The sequence below is a fragment of the Halichoerus grypus genome, chromosome 14 (assembly GCF_964656455.1).
Source record: "Halichoerus grypus chromosome 14, mHalGry1.hap1.1, whole genome shotgun sequence".
In the NCBI taxonomy this organism is placed as follows: Eukaryota; Metazoa; Chordata; class Mammalia; order Carnivora; family Phocidae; genus Halichoerus; species Halichoerus grypus.
The window spans coordinates 2,675,326-2,691,768 of NC_135725.1; the positions used below are offsets into that span (position 1 = coordinate 2,675,326).

The 16,443-nt window shown below is 51.4% G+C and overlaps 1 protein-coding gene across 1 annotated transcript in view; it reads right to left on the reverse strand.

The window, feature by feature from the left end:
• SHC3 (SHC adaptor protein 3) overlaps nt 1-4,933 on the reverse strand; it is a 92,551-nt gene extending 87,618 nt beyond the window's left edge. The window contains exon 1 of the mRNA XM_078062181.1: nt 4,331-4,933. Coding sequence (XP_077918307.1) covers nt 4,331-4,786 — 456 coding nt within the window. The 5' untranslated portion in view covers nt 4,787-4,933. The remainder of the gene's footprint in view (nt 1-4,330) is intronic.
• Nucleotides 4,934-16,443: the final 11,510 nt, after the last annotated feature.

Below are 16,443 nucleotides of genomic sequence, written 5' to 3' on the forward strand. Positions count from 1 at the left end.
TAAACTTTTTCAAACCATTTAGATAATATTTACACGTAAGCCACCCACATTATGAGATTTTTCAAAAAAAAAATTTAAATCAACTTTGCAAGTTCCACTCCACATCAAAGAACAATTTTTTTCATCCAGAACAAAAACAAAATTCAATCAATCCCATCATGATAACGTCTCCTGGCGGAATAAGTCTGCAATGACCTTTGCTCATGGTGTCACAGGAATACAACACTAAAGACACGGAGGATTGAAGGTATTTTTAATGAACCTGAGGCAAGCGGATAAAATACCAATTTAAAATAATATTTAGAGTAAGTGCAGTTTATAAAGACCATCTATAAAGAGCAATAGAACATTTATAATTAAAACGAATAATTTATACCACCCCAAATATCATCAGATTCACAAATGGGAGAAACAAAATAATTTTTAAAAGAGTTTTTGTAAAAAGAAGACTTCATTCCCAAAGAAAAACAGTCCAGCGTATCAGGAGAAAAGTCCGTAGCTCTCTGATAGAATCTCCTGCAAATAGCCCCTAACCGAGACTGGGGTAAGAGCAGACGGCCATCTGCAGATGTCCGAAGGGGCCACCACAGTATTTAGCAGCAGGTCACCACCCCTGTCTGTGTTGAGAGGGACCAGTGAGCACCCGAGGTCACCGCTCCTCACTCGGTTCCTAATTCTTGCTGTGGGCGCTGGGGTCAGCCCTAAATGAGGTCACCTCCTTGCCGGTTTTGAGTCTGTGGTGTAATGTGCTCTAGGAGAAGCCCTTCTTCTGGGGACCCCGGGGCCAGCAGTGGGACCCCGAGCAGCCCCCACACTACTGCGCCCATCCGTCGGGGTCAGGGCTGAACCTCAAGGCCATGCCGGCCTTCAGATGGCCCTCCTACCTCGGCCAGTGGCATGTCCATGCCTGTCTCTCCTTCCTAAGCTGTTCACTCTGCGGGCCTGTGCGTGGAGCACCCAACATCGCCCTCAAAACCCGCCGAAGACTGGCCGTAGCCCCCATGGACACTCGGGTGTAGTCGCCTTGGACTCTAAGGCAAATGAATTTCAAGGTGGACAGCAGTATAATCAAAACAATTTCTACCCACCTTCCAGGTCCAAATGTGGTTTTGAGATGGAATTGTCATGGAAATATTCATCGTTCTTTGCGGTTGTGTTACCAAAAGAGAAAAACGAGGGTCAAGCATACCTAGTGAGTAAGGGACAGGAGGGGCTGGGTGGCGAGAGATGGGTAATGGGCGAGGGGACCAGGCTCCCAGAAATCCCTGATGTGGAGAAATGCCAGAGACAAGGGAACATAAGGAGACCCCCTCCTTGGTCTTAAATGTCATAGACAAGATATTTTCATGATAGTTACAAACTGACCACTGAAAGTAACCAAAGGAGACAGTGATCATGGTGTTACTGGTGGTGACCTCAAGAAGACTTAAGTTCCCTAGTTAGTTTTCTGTAAAAGACCAGCCCTAAAACCCCACAGTGGCCACCCATTCGGGACCCCGCTCACTCTAGAGAGCTTTTTCTTTCCTTTCTGTTCTCACCTTCACTTAATAAACTTTCACTTCACTTCACCCTTATGTGTCAGTGAGATTCATTCTTCGGCTCCATGAGACAAGAACCCTGCAATCCCACAACACTACGAGGGTACAAAAGTCCCGCCAGGAAGGGCTCCTGACGTTCATCCAGCCCTGGAATCTGCATCTGGGGGAGCCCAGGGCCCTGGTGCCCTATCAGAGCAGACTTGCTGGTGGCACGTGGGATGAGTCAAACCCGCTGAGCTCAGAATTCTCCTGTTGCTCAGGAGCCTTCTCCGTCTCTAGACTTCATATCCTTCGTTAATTAAGATTACAACCTGCTGTTCAAATAGTTTGATGCTTCCTAGGTGAGCAAACCCCACCAGACTCCCGCACTTCACAGTTTCTACTCCCATGTAAGCAGATGGAGTTGAAATATTTTTCAATAAAAATCTTGCAGACGGCGTCCTCATAGTGCCATAGCAGGTATTTCTACGAGGGGGAAAACCTATAATTATACAGCATATGAGTTTAGAAATAGGAAAACATTGTGGGGGGCTCCTTAATTTAGAAATAAATTTAAATCCAAGGCAATAATTAGTTCTTCCCCAAACCCTCAGCCTTTAGATTGACAGCTGATGTACAGTCATGTAATAAACATTGCCTCTTTCTCTCTACCAGAGAGAAAAAAGCCAAGATACTAGTAAAACTATTCACAGATCAGCAAATAATACCAAGTTAAGAGGTTTCTTGCTTTTTTTTTTTTTCAGTTTTGTGATTTTCCCAGAGAATAAGTCCATGATGTTCAACTCAACACGGGCAACGCGGAAATGCACACCAACAGAGCGCCGTGTGATCCGGGGAATCAAGCGTGTGCACGAGACCTTGGCCTCAGCGTCCGACCTCCTTGCTATGTGCTTCCACACTTCTCTGGGGAAGCCTGAGCTGATGTTCACCTGACCACCATTCATGGCACCGAACGCTAAGCAGGCACGCTAGGTGCCCCCCGGGCACAGCGACCATTTACTGGAGGCACGATCATGTGACCCCCAAACCCAGAGGCTCGGGCAGACCCAGCTTCTGCCCTCATGAGTTGTGCTGTTGCCCGGGTTCACAACCTTACACCAACAGGGTGGCCCCGCAGTGCTGACTCGCTTCGCTCTGCTCTGAATCCAACCCAACTGACCTTTAAACTGGATCGCTCTTCGAAAAGCAACAGCAAAGCTCTAAGCCAAGGGAGGGATGTTTTTTCTAAAGGAAAACTTTAAAGGTGTAAGTTTGAGAATTCTCCCTCCATTTGAAAACTAGCTCCTATGTTCAACATGACAGGCATAGAGAGCGAGCTTTGCCAAGGTCTGTCTATTTTAAACGTAGGCTCTTTTTCTGTTTTTTTTTTTGAGATAGCAGTTATATTAGCACACTAGAAGTCATCGACTCCAGTGCCACGATTTCACCTGAAAGTTGTCAGGGTTTTTGCTTGGTTTTTTTTTTTTTTTTTTCTTTTTGTTTTGGCTCCTGGTTATATAATTTAAAGCAGGACCACAGGAAGGATATTCACTTTCTTTTATAAAAAACTCAAGCAGACGTGCATGTTTTATGCCCATCTCCGTCCCTTCTGTAAAACAAATGAATCCATTTTCGGAAGATAAGATGAAGATTCAATTAGAAAGCAGCCTCCATCGGATGAGAGGCCCCATTTTTAACAGTGAGGATCACATTCCTTTGTCAGTCCTGTTTAGACAGTTACAGATAATCCACAGTTAACTGCTTCTTTTAATATCTTGGTCCCCACACTGCCAAGAGACAGCATTTCACCTGAGGATGTGTCTGCTGAATTTCTAAACTGAATCTGCAGCCAATCCGTGGAGGCCAGACGCCCTGCAGGCTTCTCAGCGTGCTTGACGGCGCAGTGGGGATACTGTGTGCGTCTCATCTCTTTTTAAACACATCGCCATGCCTTGGAGTGACCTGACAAATAATAGAGCTCCCACCCCTTCCCCCTGTCTGGCACATGTCTGCCCGGCCGCAGGGCCCAGGGACAGCTCACTACTGTCCAAGAGGCAGGAAGACAGGAGTGTGGGGCAGGCCCGTGGACGGGAGCTGCGTGCTGGCTCTTTAAACATCATGAAATATTGGTATAAAGGAGGAATTTTATGGACCACACTGGGCATGATTGTATAATTCTTTGTGTTGGAGGAAAAACCTCCTTTCCAGCCGGCAGCTCCAGGCCCGTGCTCAGCCCCTTTCAGCCTATTTAAAGGGAAGGCTACAGCCCCAGGGAAAAGCAGTCCTAAATTCTCCTCTGCTGCTGTGAGCCAAAACCCTCAGGTAGGGAAGGAAAGGCAGACACACCAGAGAAAACCTTGCTGGGTGGGAAGTACAAGCGGCTTACATAAAGCAAGGCAGCGCTTGGCCTGCATGCTGGAAGCCGCGGGAACCGAACCACCCACCCTGCCTCTTGGGGCAGACACATTAGAAGTAGCCACCCCGCCTGCATTTCTCGGGGCAGGGCTTTCCAGTCCTTCCAAGTGTGTTCACTGCGTCGGCCTGATGCCCACTTCCCAGGGACAGCGGCCCATGCCCAGAGGGCCACTGGCCGGACACATGGCACAGCCAGCGGCCAGGGGAGTGGAGCCAAGGAGAAAGCAGGCCAGAGTGAGGTCACCCATGGCAAAGCTTTTCCCCACGGGTGCGCAGCGGGCGCGTCCGCAGAGCCCCGTCCCCGCGGCCCCGCGAGCCGGCCGAGGAGGAGCGCGCGCCTCCCGGCCTCCGCGGCGACCCACCCTTCGGCCCGCGCCCGCGCCCGCGCCCGCACCCACCTTGACGACGTAGGTGACTCCGGCCCCCAGCACCTGGTCGCTGGCGTGCGGGGCGCGCGGCGGCGGCTGCTCGCCGGGCCGGCCCTTCCTGGCGGCGCGCATGGCCGGGGCGCCGGGGCCGGGGGGCGCGCTGCCGTCCGGGGCGGCCAGGCTGGGCGCGCTGCAGCTGCCCGAGAGCCGCGCGCCCGCCCGCGCCCTGGCCGCCGAGCGCCCGCGGAGGCCCGAGCTGGAGAGTTTCAGGTGGGACACCTTGTGGAGCAGATGGCCCAGGCTGCCCGGCCCATCGTCGGGCGCCCTGCGCAGCGCGTCTCCGGACACCAGGTAGGGGGCCGCCGCCGGGGCCGCGCGCGCCGCCGAGACCTTGCCGCCGCCGCTCACCGACAGGTTGTGCAGAAGGTCGTCGACCGATGTCACCGAGTCATTCCTGAAGCGGTTGTACTTGGTGCGTGGAAGCATGCCCCTCCGTGGGCTGGCCGCATCCGCCCGGGCGCTGCAGGGGCGAGCGCGGCCCGGCGGGACGCGGCGGCCGGGACAGCGGGGGACAGCGGGGGACAGCGGCGCCGCCTCCCCGCTAGCGGCCCGCGCCGCCGCGGCCGCGCAGCCCCGGCCCCGCGCTCGGCTGCGGAGGGCTGCACGCTCGCGCCGCTCCAGGCATCGCTTCCGAAGGGGAGCGCCCCGCGGCTCCGGCTGCGCACAGCGAGAGCGTGACTCACTCCAGAGGAGACCCTTCTCAACAAAGGCCCGGGGAGCACTGCAAATCACTTCCTGTAGCGCACACACGCGCGCACACACACACACACACGCACACACACGGAAGAAAGAAAGAAAAAGAAAGAAAGAAAAAAGAAAAAAAATACATACACCCACTGACAGCTCACTAGAGCCAATCAATTCTCAAACTGCCTTTTTCTACCTTCCCGGAGATTTCCTTCCAACCTTGGGTTGCTCGCCTCCCCATCCCCCCGACTCAGCGTCTGTGCCAGAGGTCAGTCCAGTCCCTTCGGACGGCCAGATGAACTTTCTGAAGCCCCTTCTTCTGTGCTAGGGCTTCCTGTCCCCCCGCTCAGCCCTCCGTGGGAGCCCCTAAGTGTCTCATAGCCATGCGTTAAAATGTGACGGAGGCTTTTTAAGAATAAGATCTTCAGCGGATCCTCATGAATTCTGATTTGGAAAGCGACAGAAATTGGTAAACAGCCAAAAACAGGAAAAAAGAAAAGAAAGAACAGAAAAGAATATTTACTCCCAGGTGAACATAAAATACCAATCTCCTGGGTTTTTCTGTGTTTTTTTTCAAGGCAAAAGAGCAGCCATGACAAGTGTCTTTGTGGCAATGCAGTTCCTCCAAAAAAATAAATAAATAAAAAGAAGAAGAAGAAAGAAAGAAAGATCTGCACAGAGCCAGTGAGGATGTGTTCCCTGCTAAGGACAACAGCCTTCCTCAGTCGGGGTTAGGTTGAGAACCTACTTCCAAAAAAGAAGAGGACTTCTCTGAGGAATGGCAGCCGGCTCCAGAAATCCATTCCAAAAAGGGGGCTGGGCTTGAAGCTTTATCCCAACTGAATGTGCTCAAGGTCTGGAAAAATGCCTACCACACGTCACAAATACATTTCAGTGTCCCTTCTGTTGCTGCTTTTCAACCCTGCATTAAGGAGGAAAAACATGCCGCTGCTCTGGTTACACAGCAGATCCGTTTCAGGAGTCAGACTTGGCTGCAGGGGACGGGCGCAGGCCTCCTTCCTCTCAGCCAGGGGCACGGGCGTTGGCGGCCCCCAGAAGGTCGGCAGAGACTCAAACCCGCTGAGCCCTGGCACGGTGGGCCGTGCATAGAGATAACCCACCTGACACAGAGAAACCTCCCTGTGCAAATGGCCAGGCTCTGTGCAAGCAAATGAATTTACCCCTAGCACCCTGCCTTCTCCCTCCCACGACTAGGCATGTGCCCCAGGGGGCACCACGCCTGGCAGAGCTTTATGGACCAGGTGGCCAGAGGGCGGCTCCTGGCCGGCAGGTGAGGCCGGCCGCCCGGGTGCAGGAGCGCGGGGCCGCAGCGGCCCTCCCTGGGCGCAGGCACTCATTCTCGCCCTTCCCCTTGCTCGCTTAGCAACAGCAAGTGCACACCCCATCGACGATGGTGATGGTGAGCGGAACTCCCCCCAAATCTGAAGCAAAAACGCCCTATCATTCCCAAACCCCGCTCTTCATTAGAAGCAGACAAAAACAGCAAAATGTGAATGAGAGGCTGTTTGTGTGAATGGAAGGGCTAGCAGCGAGCCAGCGATTCTGTGAATGAAGCCGGGCCCTGCAAGCCGGTGCCAGGCAATCCCCTGGCTCCAGCGGCCTCAGCCAATGAGCGGCCGCCCCGATGACTCATTGAAGAAGGCTTGCTCAATAGTGGAAGATTCCATTTCAATCAAAGGCGGGATCTTTATTCCAACGGCAGTGTGGGAAAAAAAAAAAAAGCCAGCCTGATTACAAAATGCAAGGAGGAAGGCACCGCTGTCGTGGAGAGCAGAAAAACTAGTTTTTCAAGAAAATTCAAAAACCGTTGGTCAGCTCCCAGTATGCACAGGACGGCCTCTGTTGGAGGTGAGCTGTGCCCCAAAACTTTCATTCAGCAGTTCATTTACAAGCAAGAAGCAGCCATGAATGTGCCATTTGGTTCAGCATTTATCATGAATGTACAGCAAACGCACATTCAAGCCCTAGGCATCTCGCCCTTGATTCTTTTTGTGAAAGGATCATCAAAGATGCGTGCAAGTTGAGTCTCCAAGGAGGAAAAAAAAAAAAAAAAATTCAAGCTCCACAGTTAACCCTTTAGCCAACAGGAGATTTTTTATTCCTCTTATCATGAGCCGAGGGGAGGGAAATTGGCCATTTTAAACTATCACAGTAATATAAATGTACTGCATGTGAGATCTGTAACCAAAGAACTCTGTAAGCCCAGCAGGAAACCCACGCCCTCCCTCCCAGATCATGCCCGGGGCCCTCACCCAGGGCCTGTCTTGCCTAGTTTAGGCACTCTCAGACTGTCATGGTGTAGAGATCGATGCCCGATGAGATTTTCGTAGTCTGGTAGCACAGAAGGAAAGCGAAGGAAGGAAACCACTATAAAATCAGGCTTCAGACTCAAGAATGCCTGGGGTCATCGACAGTAGCTTTTCCAGAATATCGTGGTTTCCAGAATACTGTGGTTTCCCCTTTTTAAATCTATTAACTTAAAAGTGTATTGGTTTTCTATTGATGTCATAATCCCAAGATTAGTGGTTTAAAATGACCCAACTGGGTTATCTGCCAGTGTTGCAGGCACAAGTCTGGCATGGGTCACCCGGGGATAGAGCCCAGGGTGGGTGGCAGCCAGTTCCTTCTGGAGTTTCTAGGGGAGAACCCCTCTCCTCGCCTTTTCCTGCTTCTAGAGGCTACTGCCTCGAGTGCCTGAAGATGGGCCCTGGGGACAGTGGCTTTGCTCCCGAGGTTTCATTCTACCCCGAGAAGCAGAAAATCTGACATTATCACAATAACCCAGTATGCTATGCAACAATTTAAATATATGGGGGATATAAAACCCTGCGCAGGGGAGTCTACTGACCTTGGCCTAAGGATGTCACCTCAGCAGGGGTGACTCCGAAGCAGAGTTTTGAGGGATTTCTGGGCTCTTCCAGTTACATGGAGGCGAAGAGACACCTCAGGAAGAGGGGTTATGTGAGGAGCAGTGTTTCCAGAGCCCCGTGTAGATGGTCCCAATGTTGGGAGGCCAGGTCACTAAGACAGCTGGACATGGAGGGTGTCTCCCTCGCGATGCGGGATTTGAGACTGCATAGTGTGGGCAGGTTTGTATTTTATGTGGACACCTTGAACAGTAACATGGGGTGTTCTGGGGATTTGAGAGGGTAGCAGGTAACAGTACAGTGAAACATGATGGGGTCTTGAAGGAAGGCAAGGGCAGTGGGCTGGAAAGGAGGGGGTGGGCTCAAGATATGGTCAGAAGGTTAAATGATCTACATGTCAAGGGTCGATGAGGGCAAGTGAGCAGGTCGGCTTGTGTGGAGGCAGAGCTGAGATAGAGTTTGGGGTGCCAGATGCCCCGTGGTAAGCAGGGAAGGCCACAGGATTGGGCAGAGGGAGAGGTGGGCCTGCAGAGCTCCCTCCTGGCTTCCTGGATCCTCACTCATCCTCACTCAGCAGCTCCGAGACCGTGGCCCTCCAACCAAGCCCCTCTGTAGCTGAGCTCTTGAGGGAGGGGGCCATGGAGACCCCCACACCCCTGCGGTGAGGAGGAGGACTGCTGTGTAGGAGCCTGGGCAGGGTCCTCTGCATCCCCCAGGGAGAGGGATGCAGAACAAAGGCCATGCTTCTGACTGGACGGTGAGGCTGAGTGAGTCTCATCCGTTGGGATGCAGAGCGCAGGTGGAGGAAGGAAGGTGAGGGCTGGGTTCTGGGTGTGTGGGAGTGGTGGCACATCCGTGGAGAGCCACTCAGCGCTGAGGAGTGGACCTTGAAGGCCGTTGGCGTGCAAGTGGCGCTGAGCTCTTCGGTGACTGATGCACATTTAGGAAGGAGGAGGGATGAGGAGGAATCCCAAGGAAATGCCAGGCGTCCAGGATGGGAGCTGAGAAAAAATGACCAGGAGCTGGAGGCACGTGTGGAAGCCTGGTTGGATGGACGCCTGGTGTCTTAGCTCAGCTGCTATAACACAATGCTATAGACCAGGCAGCTTCAACAGCATTTATTCCTCCCAGTTCAGGGGCCTGGAAGCCCAAGATCAAGGCTCCAGCAGATTGGGAGTCTGGAGAAAGTCCACTCCTGGTTCCTAGGGGACTGTCTTCTCATGTGGGGCCAGGGGGCTCTCGGAGGTCCTTTTATAAGGGAACTAATCCCATTTCTGGGTGGACCCTCCTGACCTACTCACCTGCCAAAGGCTCTGCTTGCAAGCACCATCACACTGGGGGCTAAGTTTCAACATATGAATTGGGGGGTCGGGGGACCCACCCTGGTTTCAAGAGAAGATCAGTAATGGTTAACATGAGCACCAGTGGCAATTGTAACTACTTGACGCATCCCGTGTTCAGCAGTGTACACCTGTCATGCCCTTCAGTTCCCGTGGCCTGTGGGATAGCACCTACATCCCATTCTGCACGAGAGAACCTGGGGATCAGAGGGGTTTATGAAGTGAGCCAGGGCACACAGGGTTAGGAACTGGCCAGGGGGCCTGACTCCAAATCCACGTTTATGGCCAGAACCTCACCTAATTCAGAGAGCTTGAGTCAGGTGTATACTGAGAACCATGACACTTTAGCAAGGAGAATGGAAGGGCTATGACGTAGGTCACAGGATGGTGCCAACCACACAGGAGATGAGAAAATGGATGAAAAAAAATCATGCTTTCCAGGAGGTGGAGTGAAATGCAAGGGAGGGTCTGAGGCCATGGCTGGAGGTACAGCACGGAGGGTAGAGCGGGTGATGGAAGAATGAAGGGTGCGTTTAGGGGAAAACAGGATGGGACAGACGGAGACCCAGGGAAGGGGGAGGGCCAGAAGGGTGGGCAGAACTGTCACCCCAGAGCGGGGAAGGGAGAGAGGGAGGAACTGGGGAGCTGATCATCGGGGTTGAGTAGGAGACAGGTATTCTAAGGAAGAGACCTGGGTAAACAGACACTTCCAGAGACAGGGTTGAGGGAGTCCAAAGAACGGTGAGCACCGGGATTCCTTCCCTTCACCTTACTTTCTCACCAAGGGTTCTTACCATCCCCACCTTTGGGACTGATGGAGGACAATGGAATCTCTGGAGCCAGTGGAATTCTAGCTGGAATTTTGGAGGAGAGCTGATGGGAAGGCAGAACCAGTGATAGGAAGGAGCGGGGAGGAAATGCCCCATCTCTGTAACCCACTCTCTCATCTCCTGTAGGTGCCCCCTCTTGGCCAAACCCATGGGAAGCCAGAGGTGCAGGAGCCTGGCAATGGTGAGCTGGGCAGGGCAAGAGGAGCTGGACCCAAGATAAATCTCTCTGTGGCCACGGTAAGAAGCCAGAAGATCTTTATGCCTGATTTGGTTATTACACCTGATTTTCTGTACAACATGAAAGTGAAGTTTGTACTTAAAACGTGAGAAGGGGGGACGCCTGGGTGGCTCAGTCAGTTAAGCGTCTGTCTTTGGCTCAGGTCATGATCCCAGGGTCCTGGGATCGAGTCCTGCATAGGGCTTATTGCTCGGCGGGGAGCCTGCTTATTCTGCCTGCCACTCCCCCTGCTTGCAAGCTCTCTCTCTGACAAATAAATAAAAAAATCTTAAAAAAAAAAAAAACAAAAACTGCGGTGTCCCTCAGGGCAGAGGGCTGGTCTTCTCTGATAGTGCACATCTGCCTACACATGAGCTGGAAACAAAGTGAATCGTTGGACGGAGACTCATCCAAGGATGCAGGTGGGGGAGGGAGGGCAAGAGGAAGGCAGGCTAACAGGGGTGGGCAGGAGGCTGGAGAGAGGAAGGACAGAGATGGAAATGGCCACCAAAGGCGGAGAAAATGCAGGCCCAGTGGCCTTAAACGCCTGGGGAGGCGGCAGCCTGGATTCTTAGGGATGCACAGCCCAGGGAGGTGGATGGAAGCAGGTCCCCCGGTGGTGCCCCTGAGGCATAGGTGGGGAGAGGAAGCAGCCACACCAGAGGGCAGGGGAGGGGGTGGGTCTCAGCTTCACTAAAGCCAGAGGTTGGGGTCATCCTGTGAGGAGGCTGGAAACGGAAGGGAGTTTATTGCTGATGACAATGTGGAAAGGGGTGGATAGCCAGACACTAGGGAAAAGGGGAATGAGTGCACGGGATGCTCAGTTGGCAAGAAATGCAAGCCACACCTAGAACTAGTAGAAGCATTGGGCGCCAGAGCCTGGGGAGGGTCCCTGAGGTGGCAGACGTGCTCTCTGCAGGGACCCTCAGGTGCACACCCTCCACCTGCTGGGTGTAGGAATGTCTATGGTAGGAGAGTACTCTGTAACAGGTCCCCAGAGGGTGGAAACCAGGTGCCCAAACTGTTGAACCCAACAGTTCAGCACTACGGACAGTTCCCCCCAGCTTGGCCGCGGCTCCCGTCCCAGAGGCTCCCGTCCCAGAGGCTCCTGTCCCAGAGGCAGGCTGCATGGTGGCCAGCTCCCGAAAAGCTCTCAGGGCGTCAGCATCTCTCCACAAGTGCTATCTCTTCACTTCTAAGCCCCAAATGTTGCCCCTCCATCCAGGCTGCTCCAGCCGCCCACACCCGTGGGAGCAATGGGGTGAGGGCCACTCAGTGGATGCAGCAGGCCTTGGACCGAGGGCCCTTTATGTGGGTCCGTCCAATCCTGATGACCCTGTCCTGTAGATCCAACTATTGCCCCATTTGACAGGTGAGGACCCTGAAACCAGGAGAGGTTGCATGACTTTACGGGGTGACCTGGCTAGTGGGAGGCGAGCAGGGAGGCCTGTCTGACCCCAGCACCCCACAAACACAATCCCACAATGAGGCAAGGGGATCCTAATTCCAGCCCTGCCACTGCTCAGTCCCTCTCCGTGGGAGGAGCACAGGAACACAGTGCACCGTTGCCATGGTGACCCGGCAGCAAACCACAAGTCCATGCAGGGCTAGATCAAGGTGTTTTATTACTGCCGAGGTAAGAATGGCAGGTCACCATCTACTGCACATGCAGCGAGGGGAAGAAGCAAACTTCTCCTTCGGTGGGAAAGCCGTGGAAGTGCTGGCCCAGGTGGGGGAGATGGGGCAGGAACGGGAAGGCTTCAGTGCATGCTGAAAATGGACCCCGCAGAAAGCAAACCAGCTCTCACTTCAGAGAGAGGAGTCTGGGGGCCGAGCCTCGGGGAAAGGGGGAGAGAGAGGGCTTCCGGTACTGGCATGCGAAGGGATGGCTGGGAGGCCACCGCAGGCTGGAGAGAGTCGCTCAATTAAAATATGTGAGAGCCTTACTTCACTTGTAGAATAAATTGTAGCTTTTCCTGAAGAATCGTTCATTCAGAAAAATTTCAGTGGATTCTGTATTCCCATCAATTCCTTGACCATATGCATGTCAGGTTTTACATGGAAACTATTTCGTGCTCATGTTTCCTCAAAAGAATGTATTTTTATTTTTTTAAAGAGTTTATTTATTTATTTGTTTACTTATTTATTTATTTGAGAGAGAGAGAGATAGCAAAGGCGGGGTTAGGTGCAGAGGGAGAGGGACAAGCAGATTCCCCGTGGAGCAGGGAGTCCAATGTGGCGCTCGATCCCAGGACCCTGAGATCATGACCTGAGCCGAAGGCAGACACTTAACTGAATCACCCAGGCGCCCAAAAGAATGTATTTTTAGAGACATCTCATTTTATCACACGATCTCCACAAATGCATTTCATGGCTGAATAATGTTCCATGGAATTGAGAAGATGTAATTCTCTCAGGCTCCCCCATCCATGGACTCTGGTTGTTTCTAGTTTAGGAATGTTGTGAACAGTGCCATGATGGGAGACTTTGGACCTCCAGCTCCTTTTGTTTCCCTGAATTACATCCCAGTAGAAATCACAAGGGAATGCGGACTTCTGAGCTCTTGACTGGTACGGCCAAGTGGCTTCCTGGGGATCCCTGCCAGCTGCCATCAGTAAGAGCACACCAGGTTCACAGCAGTCTCACCAGTGTTGGGTTTTGGTACTTTGCAAACGGCTCCTCGAGGATCTGGGTCTAGATTGGTGGAGAGCATACCAGACTTCTGCCTTCAATCTGATTGGTTGGCTCCACACCGAAAGTGGTGAGACTTGCCCAGACCTCAGTGGGGGTGGTCTGCCTGCGGACTTGAGCCTGAGCAGACCTCGGCCCGTGCCTCTACCTCAGAGGCTCACTTGGAACCTCAGACTCATCCTTCAGGGCTCACATGATAGTTTTGGCTATTTTTAACTTAGATTTTTTTTCTGCCAGACTCCGTGTGGGTTTCACTGTACCAGTCAAATGTCTACCATCTTAACCGTTTTCAAAAATATTTTAGCATATATAAAATTATGTAGGATATTATATTATGTAATTATTTACATATTATCTACTATATTATGCATTGTGATTTACACATAATTATATATACTAATATACTTCTATAACCTTTATTGGTATAATATTGATATATATTAATTATAAGTACTGTTCCTTTCATATGCGTATGTGTTGATTTATACATAAATATGTAGCCTGTATTTGTATAATGTTTATATATGTTAATTATATGTATTATGGCTCTTTCAAATGGATGCATTGTCTTGTGATTTGTACATAATTAGATATACTGACAATTTATCCAACCTATGTTGGTGCAGTATTTATGCACAGGAATTCTATGTATTGCTTCTCCTTCATGTGGACACTCGGTGACAACACAGGGACATCGATACGAAGACGACTAGAACCCCAAATGGCCTCCAATCTCTCAAGGCTGGAAGCAAATCCACCAGCGGCCACACCATGTCTGTCCAGGGGTCTCAGACTCCAGGATCCTCTGGTGGACTTGTCACCATGCAGAGGACCAGTGTCACAGCCCAGAGTTTCTGCCCCGGTGAGTGAGGGGCGGCTCCCGGGGGACCTCAGTGCTGCCCTGTCAGAACAGAGCCGCATCACGGCAAGGGACAGATGAGGGACAGCAGGTTCTGGGGCGATTCTGGTTGGGTTCCAGCACGACAGATGTCCCATGGAGATGCCGTGCAGGCGGCTGGGTGTGAGTGAGTCTGGACTGTATGGAAAGGTTTGGAAAGGACAAATGAATGTGAGTCAGGATGTTTCGATGTCTAAAGCCACAACACTAATGAGGTGACTCAGCAAGGGGATGAGATGCTAAGGAAGGAAAGTGGTCCCACGACCAAATCCTGGGTCACAACTGATGTCGGGAGGTTTGGGAGAAAAACAGAACAGGAAAGGCCAGTGGGGCCAGAAGATTACACACACAGCAACAAAACCGAAGCATACAATTGTAAACACAGTAGAGTGCGTTGCTCTGGAAATGAAGTGATGGACGTATTCCAATGAGAGACGGGCAGACTGTGTCCAATGGAGCCCACATGGGAAACGGGGGGATCTTTTCACTGCAATAGAATTGTTCCAAGATGGAACTGTTACTGAGACACAACTCTGTACAAAGGAAAGGATCAAAGAACATATACTAAGTACGTGGACTGATGAACATAGGGGAAGGGAAGGAAAAAATAAAATAAGACAAAATCAGAGAGGGAGACAAGCCATGAGAGACTCTCGATGCTGGGAAACAAACTGAGGGTTCCTGGGGGGGTGGGGTCACTGGGGGATGGGCATTGAGGACGGCATGTGATGGAATGCACACTGTGTGTTATATGCAACTGATGCATCACTAAATTCTACCTCTGCAACTAAAAATGAAAACAAAAACAAACAAAAAAACAGGTTGCCAGGGCCCAGCCTGGTCACACTTCAATTGAAATCTTACAGAGGGCTCTTTTCTGTGTTAATGAATATAGTTTGTATATTGATAGAGTTTTTGGAAATTGTAAGGGGTTATTCATTTCAAAAATTTGTCAAGTCATACACTTAAGTTGCGGGTTTTCACTGTATTTTAATTTTATATTGATGCACAAACATAGACAAAGAGGTGAAGAAGAATTGTCTCTGCATCATAATGGGATGACCACATTTATTTGTAGATCTCTACCAGATGACTGACCTATCGGCGATGCCAGTTGCCAGTTGGGCTCCGGGTGGAATGTCGGGTGTTCTGCGGGGTGTGTGGAGGCTGCTGACTCCACAGCGACTGGGCAGAGCCTGTGTGGGGCCGTGCCACCGAGGAGCTGCTGTCCTCCATGGAGCGTGGCTCTGGGCTGCTCCTTGGGCAGCTGGGTGAAGGGGTGGTAGAGCTGCTGCCAGGGACCTGAGTGTACAACCCACTTTGCACAGCTTCCAGTGGGAGACTGGGATGTGTCCGCCTGTCATGGGCTTATGGATGGGTCTTCTATTTATGCTCAGACTCATTCAGTCCGTTAGAAGTCGCCTTTATGTAAGACGTGAAAAGCAGCTTGCAAAAACCCTGGCTGCACAGATCGCGGAGAAATGCCAACTCATTGACAAGCTTTGTGCGGCCAAGAAGGAGTATGCGGGGCTGAGATGTCTCTAGGGAATGCCAGAGGCGGGAAAGGGCCGTTAAATACACCCAGTCTTGCAGATGCTTACAGAAAGGTGGGGAGGGCCAACTCGATGCTGGACGAATTAACTTCTGTGGTTCAAGAACAGAACGAAGAGAGAGCCCGACACTCCCAGCCAGAGATAGATGCGAAAGATGCCGGAAGTGTGAAGTCCCTGGAAGAGGTCCTGAGAACCGCCACACCCCACGGAGCTTTTCCTAACCTGCCCGGTCCCTTCCCTCCCCCCGACTTGGGCTCCCGGCTGTCAGGCTGCCTCAGCCACCCCCACCCGCACCTGACCGTCCCTGAGGCCAGTGGGTGCAGGGGAGCCCCTCCCTGCGCTGGCGTTCCTCGAGCTCCGTGTGCTGGGCTCCGCAGTGAGCTCCTTCGTGGACCACTTCTCCAAATCTAAGCAATATTAGGCTTCCCAGGACACACCAAGAAATGGGAGACTTTTGTTATATTCACAGAATGTTTGGATTCTCTCCTATTAGCGGCAAGAGAAAGGTACTGAAGAGACTAATCATTTACTGAATTTGAGTCATTAAACCACATTTTTCAAAGCAGTTTTGGTGAATATTATTTATATATTAATCTTACAAGTGAACCATTTACATTTTGTTCTCTGTTTAAATATTGCATTAAAATTTGAAAATATACGCAGTCTATCGATAAAGACATTTAGCTGGCAATTGCGATGTTTTCTCTAGAGTGGACTTCCCGACCATCGTCATAAGCCGTGAGTCAAAGCAACTTTGTTCCTGAGCGTGTATCATTGAAAAAGAAAATATAATTGATCTCTTTTGAGATGGAGTTAAGTGGTACGCTCAGAAATTTTTATCATTTATACTCTAATACAACAATGGCTAATTTTTAAAAATAAATTTAATACATTACAGAGACATTGTTTTCTTTCCCCGCAAGAATGCTCCAGTAAGGTTCTCTGGCCAAGAGGAAACCAGGGGGACACTTCTGGGGAC